At 50.1% G+C, this 17,531-nt stretch overlaps 1 protein-coding gene across 1 annotated transcript in view; it reads left to right on the forward strand.

The window, feature by feature from the left end:
* The first annotated feature begins 411 nt into the window (after positions 1–411).
* Positions 412–17,531, forward strand: part of PDLIM4 (PDZ and LIM domain 4) — a 63,823-nt gene continuing 46,703 nt past the window's right edge. The window contains exon 1 of the mRNA XM_054389120.1: positions 412–504. Within this exon, the coding sequence (XP_054245095.1) occupies positions 412–504 (93 nt within the window). The remainder of the gene's footprint in view (positions 505–17,531) is intronic.

The following is a 17,531-nucleotide window of genomic DNA, read 5'->3' on the forward strand; positions in this document are numbered from 1 at the left end:
CTTGATTATTTTCTTGGAAGTTTCCCTTTTGGCCAAGTGATAACGATGAAAGATTCTCAAGCTGCTTGAAACTCCACCTAATTATGTTATTGGAAGTTTCTCTTTCCAACACTACATATTTATGGAACTATTACATCATTTTCCTTCCACTCCAGAGGATGAAGGATCAGCAAGTGGAGACTTTGACCCCGCCAAACACAGATGCTGAGCTTCATGCTCGCTCTGAAACTCACGTTTAGGGGAAAACCCATCCGAAAGCTCCCCCCATGACAACGGGGACGGGTGGATCCCGCCTCCCCGACACGCCCCGGGGCGTGTCGGGGAGGCGGGATCCACCCGTCCCGGGGATTCGGAGCAGAACGATCGGGAGCGGGAGTAGGAGCTGCCGGCCGGGATTGTCCCACTGCCGCTATGTCCCACTCGGTGGTCCTGCGTGGTCCTTCACCATGGGGTTTTCGCTTGGTGGGGGGGAAAGACTTCAGCGCCCCGTTGACCATCTCCAGGGTGAGCTGAGGATGGGGAGCTTGGGGAAGGAGAGGCGGGGGGAGGAGAAGGGAGCCGGAGGAAGGTGGTGGGGAGAGCGGACTAGGTCCGGCTGCGGATCCTCGGAGTCGAGATGCTGGTCCCCGAGGTCGTTTTGCTGGTCGCCGGGGGTCGCTCTGCTGTTGATTCCCGGGGTCATTTTTCTGGTTCCCGGGATCGTTTTGCTGGTCCCCGGGGGTCCGCCGTGCTGTTGATTCCCGGGGTCGTTTTGCTGGTCCCCGGGGGTCGCTCTCCTGTTGATTCCCGGGGTCATTTTTCTGGTTCCCGGGATCGTTTTGCTGGTCCCCGGGGGTCCGCCGTGCTGTTGATTCCCGGGGTCGTTTTGCTGGTCCCCGGGGGTCGCTCTCCTGTTGATTCCCGGGGTCATTTTTCTGGTTCCCGGGATCGTTTTGCTGGTCCCCGGGGGTCCGCCGTGCTGTTGATTCCCGGGGTCGTTTTGCTGGTCCCCGGGGGTCGCTCTTCTGTTGATTCCCGGGGTCGCCGGACTGCTTGTCCCCGGCGGGAAGGGGTCTCTGGAGTCGTTTTGCTGGTTCCCTGCTGGTCCACAGGCTGCTGGTTCCAGGCGGGCCGAGCTACTGGTCCCCGTAGCTGGTGGGAAACAGCTTTTGAAGTGATTTTAACTGTATATTATTATATATCCGAGCAAGTAAGTGTTCCCCTCTGCCTGCAGCACTGTTGCAGTGCGTCCAAGCAGGGCATTCTCCATGCTTTATTTATTTTTTTGGATGTTAATTCATAAAGATCTGCTTTCAAAGTGCTCAGCACTACAGAGGGTTTGGAGCGGTGCCCTGGACTGAGTTCACAGGCTGAAGGGGGAGGGGGGGCGTTAAGAAGGCAGGAGTAAAGGCAGCAAGAAGTTTTTCTGCTGTGTGATGGGGTCCCCATGGGCTGGTAGTAATTACTGTGTAAGTGCACTCACACTCGTGTTTAACCTCCCCAAGATGTATTCTGGAAACTTCTTCTGCAGAGACGCAGCAACTGGCTTGAAATGGGCTTTGTGTGGAGATAGCTGGGAAAAGAAACCAAGCCCTGTGCAGCCCAGCGAGGGGAGGTGATGGGCTGGGTGATGGATGAGGTGCTGAGCCCAGGCTGGGCACGTTGCTGGGGGCAGTGGTGTTCCCTCACCATCAGGCTGGACCTCTGAAGCTGCCCAGCTGGGTAGTGTTGCCCAGCCCTCCTGGGCAGCTGTGGCTGGAGAGCTTGGACAAACATTTGAGAGGCTTGAAAGGCTTTGAAAGGAGCTCTAGCTTTAAAATATTGTCCTAACATGTGCAAGCTGCTTGCTGTCTTCTCCTTCATCTGCCAAAGCTGTGACAGAAAAGGGAAAACATGTACCATGAGTTCTGAAGGAAATAATTATGGGATAGAGAATCTTTTAATGAGGCTTGGTGTGTATTTGAGTCCAAATGTGCCTGTCTCACAGCGTTGTGGCTCTGGTTTTGCTTTGTCCCTCCCCAAGTCTTCCAGAGAGGTTTTTTTTTTTTTGAGGAGTAGCAGGAGGAGATGGATGGAGAGGAGGGAAGATACTTCTGATACTTTTCCCTAGTGCCAGGTGATAAAACGAGAGGAAATGGCCTGAAATTGTGCCAGGGAAGGTTTATGTTGGATATCAGGAACAATTTCTTTCATGCAAGAGTGGTCAGGGATTGAAACAGTCTGCCCAGGGAGGTGGTGGAGTCCCCAACCCTGGAGGTGTTCAAGAAACGTGTGGCCATGGCACTTGGGGACATGATTTAGTGGCTGTGGTGGTGTTAGGTTAACAGTTGGATTCAAGGAACTTAGAGGTTTTTTCCAACCAAGAAATTCCATGATTCTAGGAGCTGGGGTGATGTGGGGAGCAGCAGCTGGTGGGGCTGGCCAGGCTGCTGGGATGTTTGTGTGGCCAGGGGAGGCTTTTGGGCCTTAGCATTCTCCTCCTGGGCATGAAGAAGTCCTCCTTCTCCCCTAGTAACATGGGCTGTATCACAACAGAACACAAACTTGCCTCTCAGGGCCCATAAAAATGTTCCTGTTGTGAAGATGAACATCTTAATTCAGTGGAGGGAGCCTGTTTTCCTGTTAACTTGGGAAGAATAAGCCTGGTTTAATATTCAACAAGAAAAAACAAAGTCTGCTTTTGCCTAGGCAGGTGGCTGGCTAAATTCCTTCTTTGATTCAGCAAACCTGGGAGGTGCAAGGCTCATTCTCATCAGGCCACTCTTGCTGTGGATCCTGATGAGCTGTGACAGGCGGTGCTAGGGTTGTCACTTCATGTCACAGAGCGTGGCAGCCTTTTAAATTAGATCCTGTCTTAATTGTGCTCCCACCTAAAGAGAGGGGTGCTGCTCTGATGTGCTGCTCCTGATGCGTGCTCCTGGCTTCTGGAGGCCAACAAACAGCTGTCTGGGGTGGAAGTAGGGGTATCTGCTCGAGCTCTGGTGTCTTAACACAGGAAAAGCCCTCACTAGTTTTGGGAATAATACCTGAAAATGTTAAAATTGGGTAAGAATTGGCTTCTGCCATAGCTCCCAGCCATGGAGATGTGGGAAGGGGCTGCTGGGGTCGGGGGGACCCAAGGCTTTGTTTAGTGATGGGTTCATGCAGCCTGCCTCTCTGCAGGGGGCTGATGTGGTGTCACATTCACTTTTATTCTGTGTCTAACCAGGAACTCTGTTCTTTCCAGCTTGATAAACCTGAGCAAAGGGGATGGGGGCTCCCTGTCCACACGTGGGGGGAGCATGGACAGGGAGCCCACATCCCCTTTGGCCAGCTTTTGATGGCTGCAGGAGTGAGAGTGCCACTTACTATAGCTTGTCAGCTTTCTGCTGCCTTCTGCTTCCTTCAAAGTGCTTTCCCCCTCCCCCCCCCCCCCTTTTTTTTAAAATTGTATTTATTTTATATTACAATGCCACTTAAATTACAACCATCTTTTGAAAAGCAGAAATTCAGACAGGAGGAGGGACCAGGCTCTGGGTCTCTTACATCCAGCTGTGAGGAGCTTGAGATATTCCTGGTGGGATAAGCTGCCTGAGGGATGTGGGTTTGTTGCACCCACCCCACTTTTGTGCCCAAGGAGGGGCTGAGGACCAAGAAACAACAAGGTGTACAGCTCTGCAGGCATCCTACCTGCACTGGTTGTGTTGGGAATTCGTAGTTTGGGGTTTGAGGCATCCAAAAGCCACCCACATTCAGCCCCAGGTGCCAGAGGCTGGCTGCCTGCTTACAGAAGACAAATTCGTCTGTGTAGGGGTTGAAAACTAATTATTTGGTCATTAATAGGTTGGTATTTTTTTCTTTCTCTCCTCTTTGCCAAGCTACTGCAGGAAACATTTCCCCCTGGGACCTCTCCCTGGCTGTAGCAGCACAAAGATGTGTTGCTACCCCAGGAGCCACATCCAGCAGTGTTTCTTGCTGGTGGGGACCATAGAAGGGTGCAGCTTCTTCTCCAGAGCCTGTTACTGCTTTGAGTTAAGTGAAGGCAAAGTTCCTTCATGTTGTGCTTGTGGGCTCTGAAGCCAAAGTGTCACTGCTAGAGGGGAAATAATGAAACAGTTGGTGTGAAAGGAGCTGCCAGACTGGGCTGAGCTGTGTGAGGGACATCATAGTGCAGCTGAATGCTGGGCAGGGAGAGGTGCCTGGCATGGGAGAGGAAGGAAAGCTGAAGGTTGTCCCCAGAAGTGGGCTGTGATAGTGTTGTTAAGGGATAAACCTGGAAAACTATGGATGTGGCAGCAAGGAGAGTAACAGTCACACAGTCCTGCTTGGAAAGGGACTTGAGCTGCTAAAGCTCAAGCTGTGAGCTCAGGGCATGGTGCAGGTGGAGCTGGTGGTATTGAGCCCATGCCTTGCAGCTGTTTGAAATGTGCTCATGAAATCAAGGGCTGATCTGTTTTTCTTGAAAGTAGGTCACCTTCCCCTGTGGTCTGATCAATCTGAAGTGACAAGTGATGAAGATCTCATTGCCCAAGTGACTGGGAACAGCTGTTGCTGAGCCTAGAGAATCCAGGGCTGGGCTTTGGAGTGGTTTGGGCTTCATTTCTTGAATATCAGGAAAGAGAAGGGTGTGCTTGGGGCACCTTTCTCATGTGGTCACACAAAAATCTAGGTGTGTAACTCACCCTTTCCCCCCCCCAGCCTCCTGTTTCTTCTTCCATTTTCTGGAGGACCCACACGAGCAGAGCTGGAGTTTGCTGGGCTGGATTGGGGACATACAGTTCTGGAGGGTGCTACATACAAGGGTGATGCTGTGTGTTCAGCACAGTGCTGGGAAAGGAATTGTAGCTCAAGGCTGTGCTCTAGGGAAGAAATTTGGCTCATTTTCTACCCCCAGTTATAGCAAGGTAATGCTAGGTGGAGCACACCATGTAATTCCTGTGTGACCTGGTCTAGATGATCCTGCTCTGGCAGGGGGGTTGGACTGGATGAGCTTTCAAAGTCCCTTCCAGCCCCTAACATTCTGTGATTCTGTAACTGGTGGTTGTTCCCCCTCCTGATATTTATAGGGGTAGGGGGATGACCCAAAATATCTACTTGGAGTTGGCCTTGATGACTTGGTTTGAAGATGTAATGAAGTTTCTAGTACCTGGCAGCTGCTTTTCCTTGGTTGAGCAACTGGATGCTCTGTTTGCCCTTCATGGGAAAGGGACCTTACAGTGGCTCTCACTCAAGGTAGTGACAACACCCACAGTTTAATGGCCTTGGTGGTGTTAAGTTGATGGCTGGATTCAATGATCTTAAAGACATAGTGGTCATGGAAGTGTTGGGCAGCCAAGGTTGGGCTTGATGATCTTAGAGGTCTTTTCCAACCTTAATGATTCTATGACCTTCAATTTGATGGCTCTGTGATCATCTGTGACCAGCAGCTGCAGTTCAGGCACAGAAATGGAGCCACCTACTCTGCTGCCCTTGGTGGTGTGCTCGTTACCACATCAGTGAGTTCTGTGTGGGATTGCAGCTGACCTACCCCTTGCCTGGCATTAAGAGATAATCAGTCATTAGCATAAGGAGAGGAGCCCAAAGTGTTTAATCACTGCAACTGGCTCCTCCGGCTCCCAGAGCCGGCGGTGTTGTCATCTACTAATCTTCATCCAAGCATTTGCTGCTTTTAGAATCACCAATAAATTACTTGGCTAAAGAGATAATTGACAAATGGATGGATTCCAGTGGGTTTAACCAAGTTTTTAACACAGTTTTCCCTTTTCCTGCTGGTCTCCATGCCAGTTTACCCAGCAGAGCAGCAAAAGGAGAAAAAAAATAAAATGCAGCTTGGAACTGTAACACAAGAAGGGTGAGAAATAATTGGCCTGCAATCCATTATCCAGGTATTGTTTGAGTTAAGGTCGACTTTTAAACTTAAGTAGCTTTTGTGTTTGAGCAAATACGTGTGCTGCTGAAGGTTTGGAATTCTGCTGAGGGAGGAATTTCTGGAAAAGTCATCTCCTTGGCTCCATCGGGGCAGCCAGCAAATGCCCGAGCGTGCCCCTGTGATCCTGCTTGAATGCAGACACCCTGCTTGGAGTGAGGATTTTTGGGGTGGCCTGTGAGGGTCCTCCTTGTGTGCATAGAGTGGGGACAGCAGAGCGTGAAGGGCTCTGCTGGGAGACCAGATTTACTTACCCCAGGGAATTCCATGTGTGTTGGTGGAGAAAGGAAGAACCCAGAGGTGCCAGCTAAGGGAATGAGGGTTTCGTCTTTGCTTTCCATAAGGTTTTTGTCTTGGGTTTAAGTGTAAATTGTATGTATTTGTTTGTTGAATGGAAATGATGCACCCAGTGAGCTCCCAGATGGATTGAAGTAGTTGCTCAATGTTAATGACCCCTCAAATCATGAACCTGGCTGATTTCTGCTCACCTTTGGGGGGTTTATTCATAGAATAGTCGAATGGGTTGGGTTTGAAGGGACCTTAAAGATCATCTAGTTTCAACCCCCCTGCCATGGGCAGGGACGTTTTCCACTAGACCAGCTTGCTCAAGAACTCATCCAACCCAGCCTTGAACACCTCCAGGGAGGGGGCATCCATGACCATCCTGGGCAACCTGTTCCAGTGTCTCACCACCCTCAGTATAAAGAATTTCTTTCCTAATCTCCAGTCTAAATCTGCCCTTCTCAAGCTTCAATCGATTCCCTTTCATCCTAGCACAATAAGCCCTCCCCAGCTTTCCTGTAGCCCCTTTCAGGTACTGGAAGGCAGATCTAAGTTCTCCTTGGAGCCTTCTTCTCCAGTCTGAACAACTCCAGCTCTCTCAGCCTGTCCCCATTGTTGCCTGAGAGATCCAAGTGATGCTGCCTGCTGGCTGCATCTTAACGTTGGTTATAACCTACTAGTTGAAGCGGGATGATCTTTTTAAGTGGAAGGAAATAGTTTTGCCTGTCATTCCTTCTCTTACTCTCATCATTTTTCTGATGACTGCTGCTGTAAGGTCTGGAGTGAGATCTGGGTGGCTACATTGGAGCTTTTGTGGCACAACACTTAATCTACACTGTAGATAAGAGCTAACTAAAGTATGTGACAAACAGATTTGCTGCTGGAGCTGTTCTATCACCAAGGCTTCATTTAATAACAGCAAGAGGGAAAAGTGCTTGTTGCTGGGCCAGGAGACAGCAATGGTAGAACATGCTGGGGTGAAAGCCTCTTGCTAATGACTATCATCAAGCCCACTGGTAGTAGAGAGCAGGAAAGAGGTGGGAAGAAGGATTCCTGGACATTCATGCAAGGGCTGACCTTGGGGTGAGTTCAGCAAAACAAACCCAGCACACCCTGGAGAACAGCTCAAGCCTCTGCCAGGGCAAGCAGAGCAGGAAGGGGGGAGTGTGGCTGAGGGGTTTAGAGCTGGGGTAGGGGGTTGAGCTTAGAGTTTTTTTCTCTTTTCTCTTACTCCCCCCTGCTTTTCTTTGTCTTTTCTCTGTCCTTTATTCCTTTGTGTTTTTTCCCCCTTTCCTGTCTCTATCCGCTTCTCTTTCCCATTTTCCCTTTTCCTCTCTCCCTCCCTTTCTCCTTTACTTTTTTCCTTTCCTCTCTCCCTCCTCTTCTTTTACCTTTTTCCTTTCCTCTCCTCTCCCTTTCTCTTGTCTCTTTTCCCTTTTTTTTTTCCTTCTACCTCGCTTTCTCTTTTCCCTTTTGTTTTCTGCTCTCCCTTTCTTTTTTTTCCTCTTTCCTCTGGTTTTTTTTTCCTCTCTCCCTTTCTCTATTCCCTTTTGTTTTCCTCCCTCCCTTTCCCTTTTTCCTTTTAACTCATGGTGATGTCATTCTTCTGACTTCTTCAAGATTGAAAGATTGCCTGTTGGGACAGGTATTCAGAGTTCCTTTGGGAAAGTGCATGGTTGTATTCCACTTAATATTGGGATAAAAGAAAATAAAGCTGAACAGTAGATGTACTCAGATGCTTCCTACTTGTGTGTAGGAAGCACACAAGGGATACCTGAGATTATTTTCTTTTTCTTGAATTTGTTTCTGTGTAGCACAGTAGATGGTGGAAGTCCTGGTTCTGCTGAGTGTAGATTTGACCTTTAATTTTAATGTCAGAGAAAGGTGGGGGTTGGAAAGGACCTCTGGAGATCATCCAGTCCAACCCCTCTGCTTAAGCAGGGGCACCCAGAACAGGTTGCCCAGGATCACAATGGCCAGGGGGGTTTGGAAGCTCTCCAGAAAATGAGACTCCAAAACCTCTCTGGGCAGCCTGCTCCAGAGCTCCAGCACCCTCACACCAAACAAGTTTCTCCTCACATTCAGATGGAACCTCCTGGGTTCCAGTTTGTGCCCATTGCCCTTGTCCTTTCACTAGGTACCACTGAGAAGAGTCTGGCCCAGCCTCTTGCCCCCCACCCTTCTGTTGAGCACTGATCAGAACCCCTCTGGGGCTGCTCTTCTGCAGGCTCAACAGCCCCAGGGCTCTCAGCCTTTCCTCCTCAGAGGTCTGCAGGACTCACACAGCAAATCCTAGAAGGCAAAGACCTCTGAAATGAGTATTTCCAGTCGAATTTATTTGATTTCTGAGCTCTTGAAGCACACTGACTCATGGTTCTTTGATACCCAAACAATACGTGCAGGAGTTTCTGTTTTTTAAGTAATCTGTGACCACAGGTGCCAGAGTGTGAAAGAAAACAGCAGCTCTCTCAAGATCTGGTAGCACTGATGAAAAAAAACTTAAACCAAACATGTTCCCAAGCAAATACTCTGCTTGATTTGTTGTCAGAGCAGTAGAGCCAGATGTAGACCCAAAGCAAAGCCCCAGAGCTTGTTAATGCCCTGGATTTGTCCACAGCCATTAACACCATGCTGGGAGATAAGGTTCTGTTTGGTGTCTACTTCAGGACTTCAAAACTTCAGGCAAAGCCAGGACTCATCGGGTTACTTGGAGCTATTGCAAAAATGTGGAGCTGCAGCGTGGCATTTGAGAAGCTTTTACAGCCAGCAGAGACCTAAAATAAACCCTTTCCCCACCATGGAGAACAGGGCTCTCTTTAGAACCAAAATCTGCTGCTCAAGAGCATTTCAGCCCAGGAAGCTTCCAAACAACATGAGGATGTCCCAAAGCCTATGCCACACTCAATCTGTCCTGTCAGGCAGAGCAACTCCAATTCACACCCAGCAAACCTTGAGCAGTTTTCCCTCTTGTGTGGACTGACAGCAGATTGTGTGTGTGACATGTTGCAGGCTGCAGAAAGCAAAATGCAGCAGATTAAAGGAATTCTTCCTAATTAGCAGATATGGGAAAGGCACAGCCAGAGGAGGAACAAGGGTAGGGTCCTGCACCTGGGGAGGAATAACCTCCTGCACCTGTACAGGTGAGGGGTGACCTGCTGGACAGCAGCTCTGTGGAGAAGGACCTGGGAGCCATGTGGACAAGAAGTTCACCATGAGCCAGCAATGAGCCCTCATGGCCAAAGGTCTCCTGGGGTGCATTCAGAAGAGTGTGGCCAGCAGGTCAAGGGAGATTCTTCTCCCCCTCTACTGTGCCCTAGTGAGGCCACAGATGGTGGGACCAGTTTTGGGCTCCCTAGCCCAAGTGAGACAGGGAATTACTGGAGAGTGTCCAGGAGAGGCTAGGAAGGTGCTGAGGGGCCTGGAGCATCTCTGTGAGGAGGAAAGGCTGAGAGCCCTGGGGGTGTGGAGTCTGCAGAAGAGCAGCCCCAGAGGGGAGCTGAGCAATGCTCAGCAAGAGCTAAAGGGTGGGGGGCAAGAGGATAGGGACTGACTCATCTCAGTGGTGCCCAGTGACAGAACAAGGGGTAATGGGCACAAACTGGAGCCCAGGAGGTTCCATGTGAACATGAGGAGAAAATTCTTTGGTGTGAGGGTGCTGGAGCGCTGGAGCAGGCTGCCCAGAGAGGTTGTGGAGTCTCCTCTGGAAAGATTCCAAACTGCCCTGGCCATTGTGATCCTGGGCAAGCTGCTGTGGGTATCCCTGCTTTAGCAGGGGGCTTGGACTGGGTGACGTCCAGAGGTCCCTTCCAGCCACCACCATGCTGGGATTCTGTGTGAGCTGCCCTGGACAGACCAATCCAGGATTGTTCAGTAATGGGCAAAGTGAGCAGAAGCTCGGTTGGTAGAGTTACAGCAGGCTGACTCTGAATGCTGCCATTCACCATAAGCCACAAAACATTTCCCAGAAGCTTTTAGGATGTGTAAAGCTTCTGGTACAAAAGACTAAACCCCTGTGGAATATCTGGTGGTCACAGTTAAACTGGGGGAAAGCAGCATGCTGCAAAGACACAGACCCCATGATCTGTGAGATCAGCGCCTGCCTGGCTCACCACAGTGGAGCTCCAGGTTTGCTCACCAGCTGAATCCCAACTTTGTGTTGGAGAAATTCCTTTTCTTTAGAGATACCCCTGTGGCTGCTTGCCTTTGCACAGGAAAGAAAGGCTTGTGACTGGAAACAGCGTGGCTTGGATCAGCAGTGGTGTGAGCAGCAGGGTGAGGGCAGTGACTCTTCCCCTGTACTGGGCAGTGGTGAGCTCACACCTCAAATACTGGGTTTAGTTTTGGGCCCTTCACTCCAAGAAGGATATTGAAGTTCTGGAGCATGTGCAGAGAAGGGCAAGGAAGCTGCTGAAGGGTCTGGAGAGCAGGTCTGGTGAGGAGCAGTTGAGGGAACTGGGGGTGTTTAGCCTGGAGAAAGGAGGCTCAGGGGAGACCTCATTGCTATCTACAGCTCCTTGAAAGGAGGTTGGTTGGTCTCTTCTCCCTAGTAACAAGTGATAGGAGAAGAAGAAAGAGCCTAAAGTTGCACCAGGGGAGGTTTAGGTTGGACATGAGGAACAATTTCTGTCATGCCCTGCTCTTGTTCCCCAACACAGAGTGAGGAAACAACAGATTTAAGAGCAGTAGCAGCCATGGTTGTTAACTGGAGGTCATTCTGTGTAGTAAAGCAGTGTGTCTGTATCTTGTCCTCGAAGGGATGGGCTCCTGGTGACCATGAACATGGTGTGGAGCATGGCTCCTGGTCCAAGTGCTGCTGGAGTTCTGGGTGCTCATGGGCTGAGCAAGGCAAGCTTTCAGCCAAAGGAGCCAGGTGTGTCTGAACATCTTGTGTCTTTCCCAGGCAGTTTTTGAGGCTTGCACTGAGGTGGTGGTTGGTTGCTCAAAAATTCATAGCTGAGTTCATTGATTCTTAGCCCTTTTCTTTGCTCAGAGACCTCAACCTTGGAACTGGAGTAGGATCTGCAGTATGAATCTGGTTCTAAATTTGAGGTTGGATCTATCACTACTTGGATCCAAAAGGGTCTTGCTTCTTGTAACATTCCTGGTCTGTTTCTTTCCCTTTTATGCTCTTAAGTTTCTTATCCTCCAGTAGCAAAATGGCTCCAGGTTGAATAAATCATGCTCTTAATGTGCTGGGCTGTGCAACACACCTGAAGAATGCCTGGATACCTTGGGCTTCATAAAAGCAATTACAAAAATGCAAATGTCTTGTCTGGGGAATGTGTGTCAGCTGCGGGCAGGATGCTTTGAAAAGCTGAGGAGAATCCCTGGAAGGAATGCTTAAAGGATTTGGGGAAATTATCTTCATTAGTCATTCATTTAACTCTTGGGTCTTCCTGTTCTAAAAGACATTGCTACCCTGAGCTCATCTGCTGCCCCCTTGGCTGCTTCCTGCCCACAGAACAGGCTGCCTTTGTTGGAAAGCTGAGAATTTTGTCACACTCTCTTGAAGGCCTCTCCAAGGCTTTCATCAAGCCCTTTTGATCATGCTGGCAGAACAGAAAATTTCCCTAGCCTTGCTTGTAACAAGCTGCCATTGATTTAAGAGCAGGGTGGTGTTGTCTGTGTAGGCATGTGTGGGGTTGCATCTCTTAACCCATTAAACTCTGGCCAGGGGGCTCTGAATGCAGCACTTCAGAAGGGGCCCTCAAAGATCATCGTGTCCCACCCCCCCCTGCAGTCAGCAGGGTCATTTCCAACTAGATCAGCCTGCCCAGGGCCCCATCAAGTTTGATCTTAAGTGTCTCCAGAGATGGGACATCAACCACATCTCTGGGTAACTTGTTCCAGTATTTCACCACTCTCATTGTGAAGAACTTAGGTAATGGATGGGATGCATCCCGTGTTGGTGCAATAGCTGATTGCTTTTAAAGAGATCTTGGCAGGGGGGTTGGTCTAGATGATCTCTAGAGGTCCCCTCCAACCTCTAACATTCTGTGATTCTATGATCTGGCAGAAATAAAACCACTTTTATTACACAGGAAGAACTTTTGCTGCTTGGAGTAAAAACCACTGGGAGAGTAAGCACCAAGTTCTCTCCAGTAGCATTGCTGAAACCTGTGCAGGCAGTGAGGAAGAACTTGGCCTTGGGTCCCTTGACCTTGAGTCCTGGCACAGGTGATGCTAGAGGCAGGTTTCTGGGGAAAAGAGTTTGAAACCCCAGATGTTAATACAGCATACTGACTTTTTGGTGCTTAAAGGGGTTGAGAGCTGGGGACAGACTTGTTTTAGCAGAGCCTGTTGTGGCAGCACAAGGGGTGATGGGTTTAAAAAGAAGGAGATTCAGACTGGAGAGGAGGAAGGTATTTTTTCCACTGAGGGTGGTGAGACCCTGGCTCAGGCTGTCCAGAGAGATGGGAGATGCTCCATCCCTGGAACCATTCCAGGTCAGGTTGTTTGGGGCTCTGAGCAACCTGCTCTGGCTGCAGATAACCCTGCTGACTGCAGGGTTGCTGACAAGCTTTAAAGGTCCTTTCCCTCCATTCAATGCCTGTCAAGCATTAGCTGTTTCATCTTGTGGTGCTGGTCCAGCTCAGGAGATGTCCTGAGGCAAGCTGCCCCTGAGCTGAGCCATCCCCTTGGGGCAGGGCTGTCCTTGCGTGGGCTCTGGGATGTGCACAGTGAGCCGTGGTGGACTTTGCCCCCAGAGACTCTCTGTGTGCAGCCCTGACATGCTCCTGTGCTTGATCTCCAGGGTGAAAGTTTAACACCATGTGTGTTTGAAGAGTAAACTCCCCTGGGTGTAAATAATCTTGCTTGCTCAGTGAGGCTGCAGGGCTTCCAACACCAGCTGCTCTAATGGCCTTTATTTTATTGGCCTCTTGTCAGCTGCCTCACACTTAGCAAATCCTAACGGGGCCCCAGTGCCCAGATAACTGCTGCTGCCTCTGGGGGTTGTCCAGTCTGTTCCATAGCCTCAGAGTAGCCACTTGACTGGGGAGGGGGCTGCTGGAGGCTTTAGGAGTAGGGGAGAGAGGTGGATGGGAATCTTGGGAAAGGTGGTGGGGAAAAATAGTTGGAAACATTTTGCATTTATTTGTAATTGTGCAGAGGTAGTTCAGAAGTTGGATCATGTAATTATTTAGGTTAGAAGAGACTTTAATGATCATCCAATCCAGCCATTAACCCAGCACTGCCCCGTCACCACTAAGCTGTGGCCCTCAGCACATCTACAGAGCTTTGAAACCCCTTCCAGGGATGGGGACTCCACCTCTGCCCTGAGCAGCTTGACAACCCTTTTGGGGAAGAAATCCTTCCTCTTGTCCAGCCTAACCCTTCCCTGGTGCAACCTGAGTCTGTCTCCTCTTACCCTATCTCATCACAGAGATGCTCCAGTCCCCTCATCTTTGTAGTCTCTCCAGCAGATCCCTGGAGATTCTGGACTCTGGCTTCCTGCTAGAGTAAATCCCTGCAGGGGGCACATGCTGTGTGGGGAGATGCTGCTCTCTGAGCTCTTCAGAGCCTGGAGCTACTTACCAGGGGCACACTCTGCAAACCTCCCCATGCCCTGCTGGTAGGACATGGTTGGCTGTGGATGGGTTTTGTTGGGTTCAGTATTTTCTGTTTATAAACATTCTTATGCATCTGCATTTTTTATTTTTTTTTTGAGAGAGAGAGAGAGAGAAAGAGAAAGCAATGAAGCAGCAGCTGCTTATTTTTGGTGGTGGGGTTAAATGCAGAGCATTGTTCTCTCTTGGCTTGCTTTACCCTTTGGATGAGCTCTAAGGGAGCTGCGTTCCTGCAGCAGGCGCCGTGCGGTGCGTGCGCTGTCGCCCGGGGCAGAGCACAGCAAATGTGCTTCTATGGGCATGAAAGGAGCTGGGGAAGCACCAGTGCCAGTCACCTCCCCAGCATGCTGGCTGGGCCTCAGTGAATTTTGGGCTCAGAGCCCTCCTGATGAAGATGCAACAGCGTCTAGGTGGGCAGTGAATTGTGATAGGGCAAGAGGAGACAGCCTTGAGTTGTGCCCCAGGGGAGGTTTAGGTTGGACATGAAGAGCAATTTCTTTCCCAAAAGGGTTGTTAAGGGCTGGGACAGGCTGCCCAGGGCATCTCTGGAGCGGGAACGTCCCTGCAGGGGTTTCAAAGCTGTGTAGATGTGGTGCTGAGGGATGTGGTTTAGTGGTGGCCTTGCAGTGCTGCATTAGCAGTTGGACTCTGTTAAAGGTCTCCTGCAAACAAAACAATTCCATGATTCTATTCCATCTACAGTGCTCATGAAGAGCTCTGCACTAGCTAACTCCATGCCTCCCCTGGTCCCAGATGATGTGTTCAGCATACTGGACTCCTTCCTCTGAGTTGCTTTGGTTCACTCAGAAAACCATTCACCTTTGCTGGGTCACATCCCAGGCTGTGCTTAAAGCCTGCTGAGCACCAGGGCTGGCACAAGCCAAGAGGCTGGATGGCATGGAGGATCAGAAAGGGGCAGAGAGGAGCTCTTCTCTCCTCCTGTAGACAAGCTGTGGGGTTGACTGGGCTGTTTTGTGCACCTTCACTGCAAGTCTCCATCGGCTGGCTTTGGATTTATGCTGGTGGGAGAGCATCTTCAAGTGCAGGGTGCTGATAACTAGCAGAGCAGGTTACCTGGTGGCCAGCTGACATCAGTGCTGCTTCCTTGCAGTCTGAAGTGGTGGTTTTGGGAGCTCAGCACTTCCAGAGGAGGCAGGATTCTTGTCTAGCTGAAGAAGAAAAGCCTTAATAAAAATATTTATGTTCCATTAAGCCTGCGGTGTTTGCTGTGGGTTTGGCTCTTGGTTCCTTACACTTGACTGCTCTGAATGTGTATTGAGGTTAGTGTCAACCCATGGCATGAGCAGAGCCCTTTGGGAGCTGTGGGACCTAGCAGAGAGTGAGACCCCATAAGCTGCCAACAGTGTGAAGGCTTAGACCACCCCATCCACCCATGGACTTCTCCACCAGCCCTTGCTGCAATCCCAAAATACCATCAACCACAGGGCTCTGCAGCCCCAGGGGTGAGCAGGGTGTGAGGGAGCAGGCTGGCTCCTTGCTAGTGTGTAATTGCCTTACTTGAGCTCCTCTCTGGAGAGAAGCAGACAAACAGCTCAGGTCCTGGCAGACACCCAGTGTGGGCAAGATGAGGCAGGGCTCAACAGGCACCACTGGGCAGAGCCCATGTTCAGCACTGCTGTTTGAGCTGGGACTCTGCTTTGGAATCAGAGTGGTTAGAAGGGACCTTTAAGGGTCATCCAGTCCAGACCCCCTGCAGTCAGCAGGGACATCTGCAGCTAAAGCAGCTTGCTCCAAGCCCTGTCTTTAGGGTACTCAGCAATACTTACATGAAGGCAGCGTGTTGGTGAGGAGACACAATGTGTCCTTGTCCATGGGGGACCACTCACACCACCCTGAATTCTCTATCCAACTGTCTTCTCTTGTTCTGTGTTCATTCAACCTTGATCTTTAGAATGGTTTGTTTTTAGCATGATGCAGAACTCAAAATCAAACACCAACCTTATCACTCTAGCCTCAAACCTCAGTTCCTTTGGAGCCTCCTTCCAAGAATCGCAGGCTGGGTTGGGTTGGAAGGGACCCTTAAGATCATCCAGTTCCAACCCCCGTGCCATGGGCAGGGACACCTCCTCCTAGCCCAGGTTGCTCAAGGCTCCATCTAACCTGGCTTTGAACACAGGCTTGCTGTGAGTTGGAACTCCAGAACTTCATTGCCTATTCAGTTGCTCTCAAATCCATGCACACTTTGCTTGTGGCAGACCTGAGGCCCCTTTGGAGCAAGGTGTGAGTGTCTCTGGTAACAGCTCCACCCCAAAACCTCAGTGCACTGCTGGGCTTCAGTGTCACTGCCCTGGAGACACCTTCTACCCATGGGCAACTCATGCAGCTGTGGCTGCATTGGAACAGGCTGCCCAGGGAGGTGGTACAGTCCCCATCCCTGGAGGTGTTCAGGGAGTGTGTGACATGGCACTTGGGGACATGGTTTAGTGGCCACGATGGTGTTGGAGCGATGGTTGGACTCAACGATCTTAGAGGCCTTTTCCAGCCTTGATGGTTCTATGATTCTACATCCCTTAGGGCTATATCCCTGAGGAACAGACTAATACACAAAAGAATCACAACAGAAGGTTTATCACTTGAACAAAACTCTACTTATTTTGGTATTAGCAGCAGCTCAGCAGCTGGTTGGGCAGTAGCTGGCCTTTGTAGAGAAAAGAGGCTGGGGAAGGAGCATTCTGGGTTGAGCTGATGGCAGCTGGGTGTGGGTGCTGGCTGCTTGTAGCTCAGTGTGTCCCTGAACAAGACACCCTGCTCCTTCCTTGTGTATCTTCATTTCCGTGGGACACTAGAGGGTCATCTTGGATGCTTCACTCCAAGCATTGATCCCATTACAAAAAGGACAACCTTTACAGGAGCATCCTTGTCCTTATGCTGGTCCTGCTTTTGCAGAAGGCTGTCTGCATGGAGTCAAGCTCTGCATGAGACCCTTGCATGAGAGTTCAGATGCAGCCCTGTTCCATAAGCAGGCTCACAGGACTTGCTGTGACGTGTTTGGTGTCTGGCTCTGCAGCTGTGAGCTAGGAGGACTTGGGCTGAAGTATTTTAGACATTATTCACTAAAAGTCAGACTTCAGACCTGACAGACATTTCAGTAGTGGTTCCCAAGCTGCTGTGACACCGGTGCTGTATCTCAATCTAATGAGTTCTTGGAATGCAGCTCCATTTCAAGCCCTCAGTCATCTCCAGGGCAAGCATAAGATGCTAATATGAAGATGCTGCCAAAATAATTTGAAATAAACCAGAAACTAAAAATAGGAGCCAGCTAAGAGCCCCTTTTATGAGCAGCTTATTCTCCAAGGGAGCTACAATCTGGCTAAGATCAGTACAGAGAGAAGAATCCATCAGAGATCTAGACAGCATTGAATAGACAAGGACAAACTACAGCTGTCCTGGGTCAAGCTGAAGGTCTCCTTGTCCAAAAGCCTGCTGGCAGCCAGGGCTGTGGGGTGAACGCTTAGGGAAGCAGATAATAACAAGCAAGTGCATGGAGATGCTTCCTTGGAGGTGCTGGCTGAGCTTCTGCTTGACTTCTACAGCTTCTGTGGATGTAGAATCATAGAATAACTGTTAGAGTTGGAAGGGACCTCAAGGCTCAGCCAGTTCCAACCCCCCTGCCATGGGCAGGGACACCTCACATTAGATCAGGTTGCTCACAGCCACATCCAGCCTGGCCTTAAAATCCTCCAGGGATGGGGCTGCCACCATCTCCCTGGGCAACCTGTTCCAGTGTCTCACCACCTTCATGGGGAAGAATTTCTTAACATCCAATCTGAATCTAC

The sequence above is a fragment of the Indicator indicator genome, chromosome 18 (genome assembly GCF_027791375.1).
Source record: "Indicator indicator isolate 239-I01 chromosome 18, UM_Iind_1.1, whole genome shotgun sequence".
Taxonomy (NCBI): Eukaryota; Metazoa; Chordata; class Aves; order Piciformes; family Indicatoridae; genus Indicator; species Indicator indicator.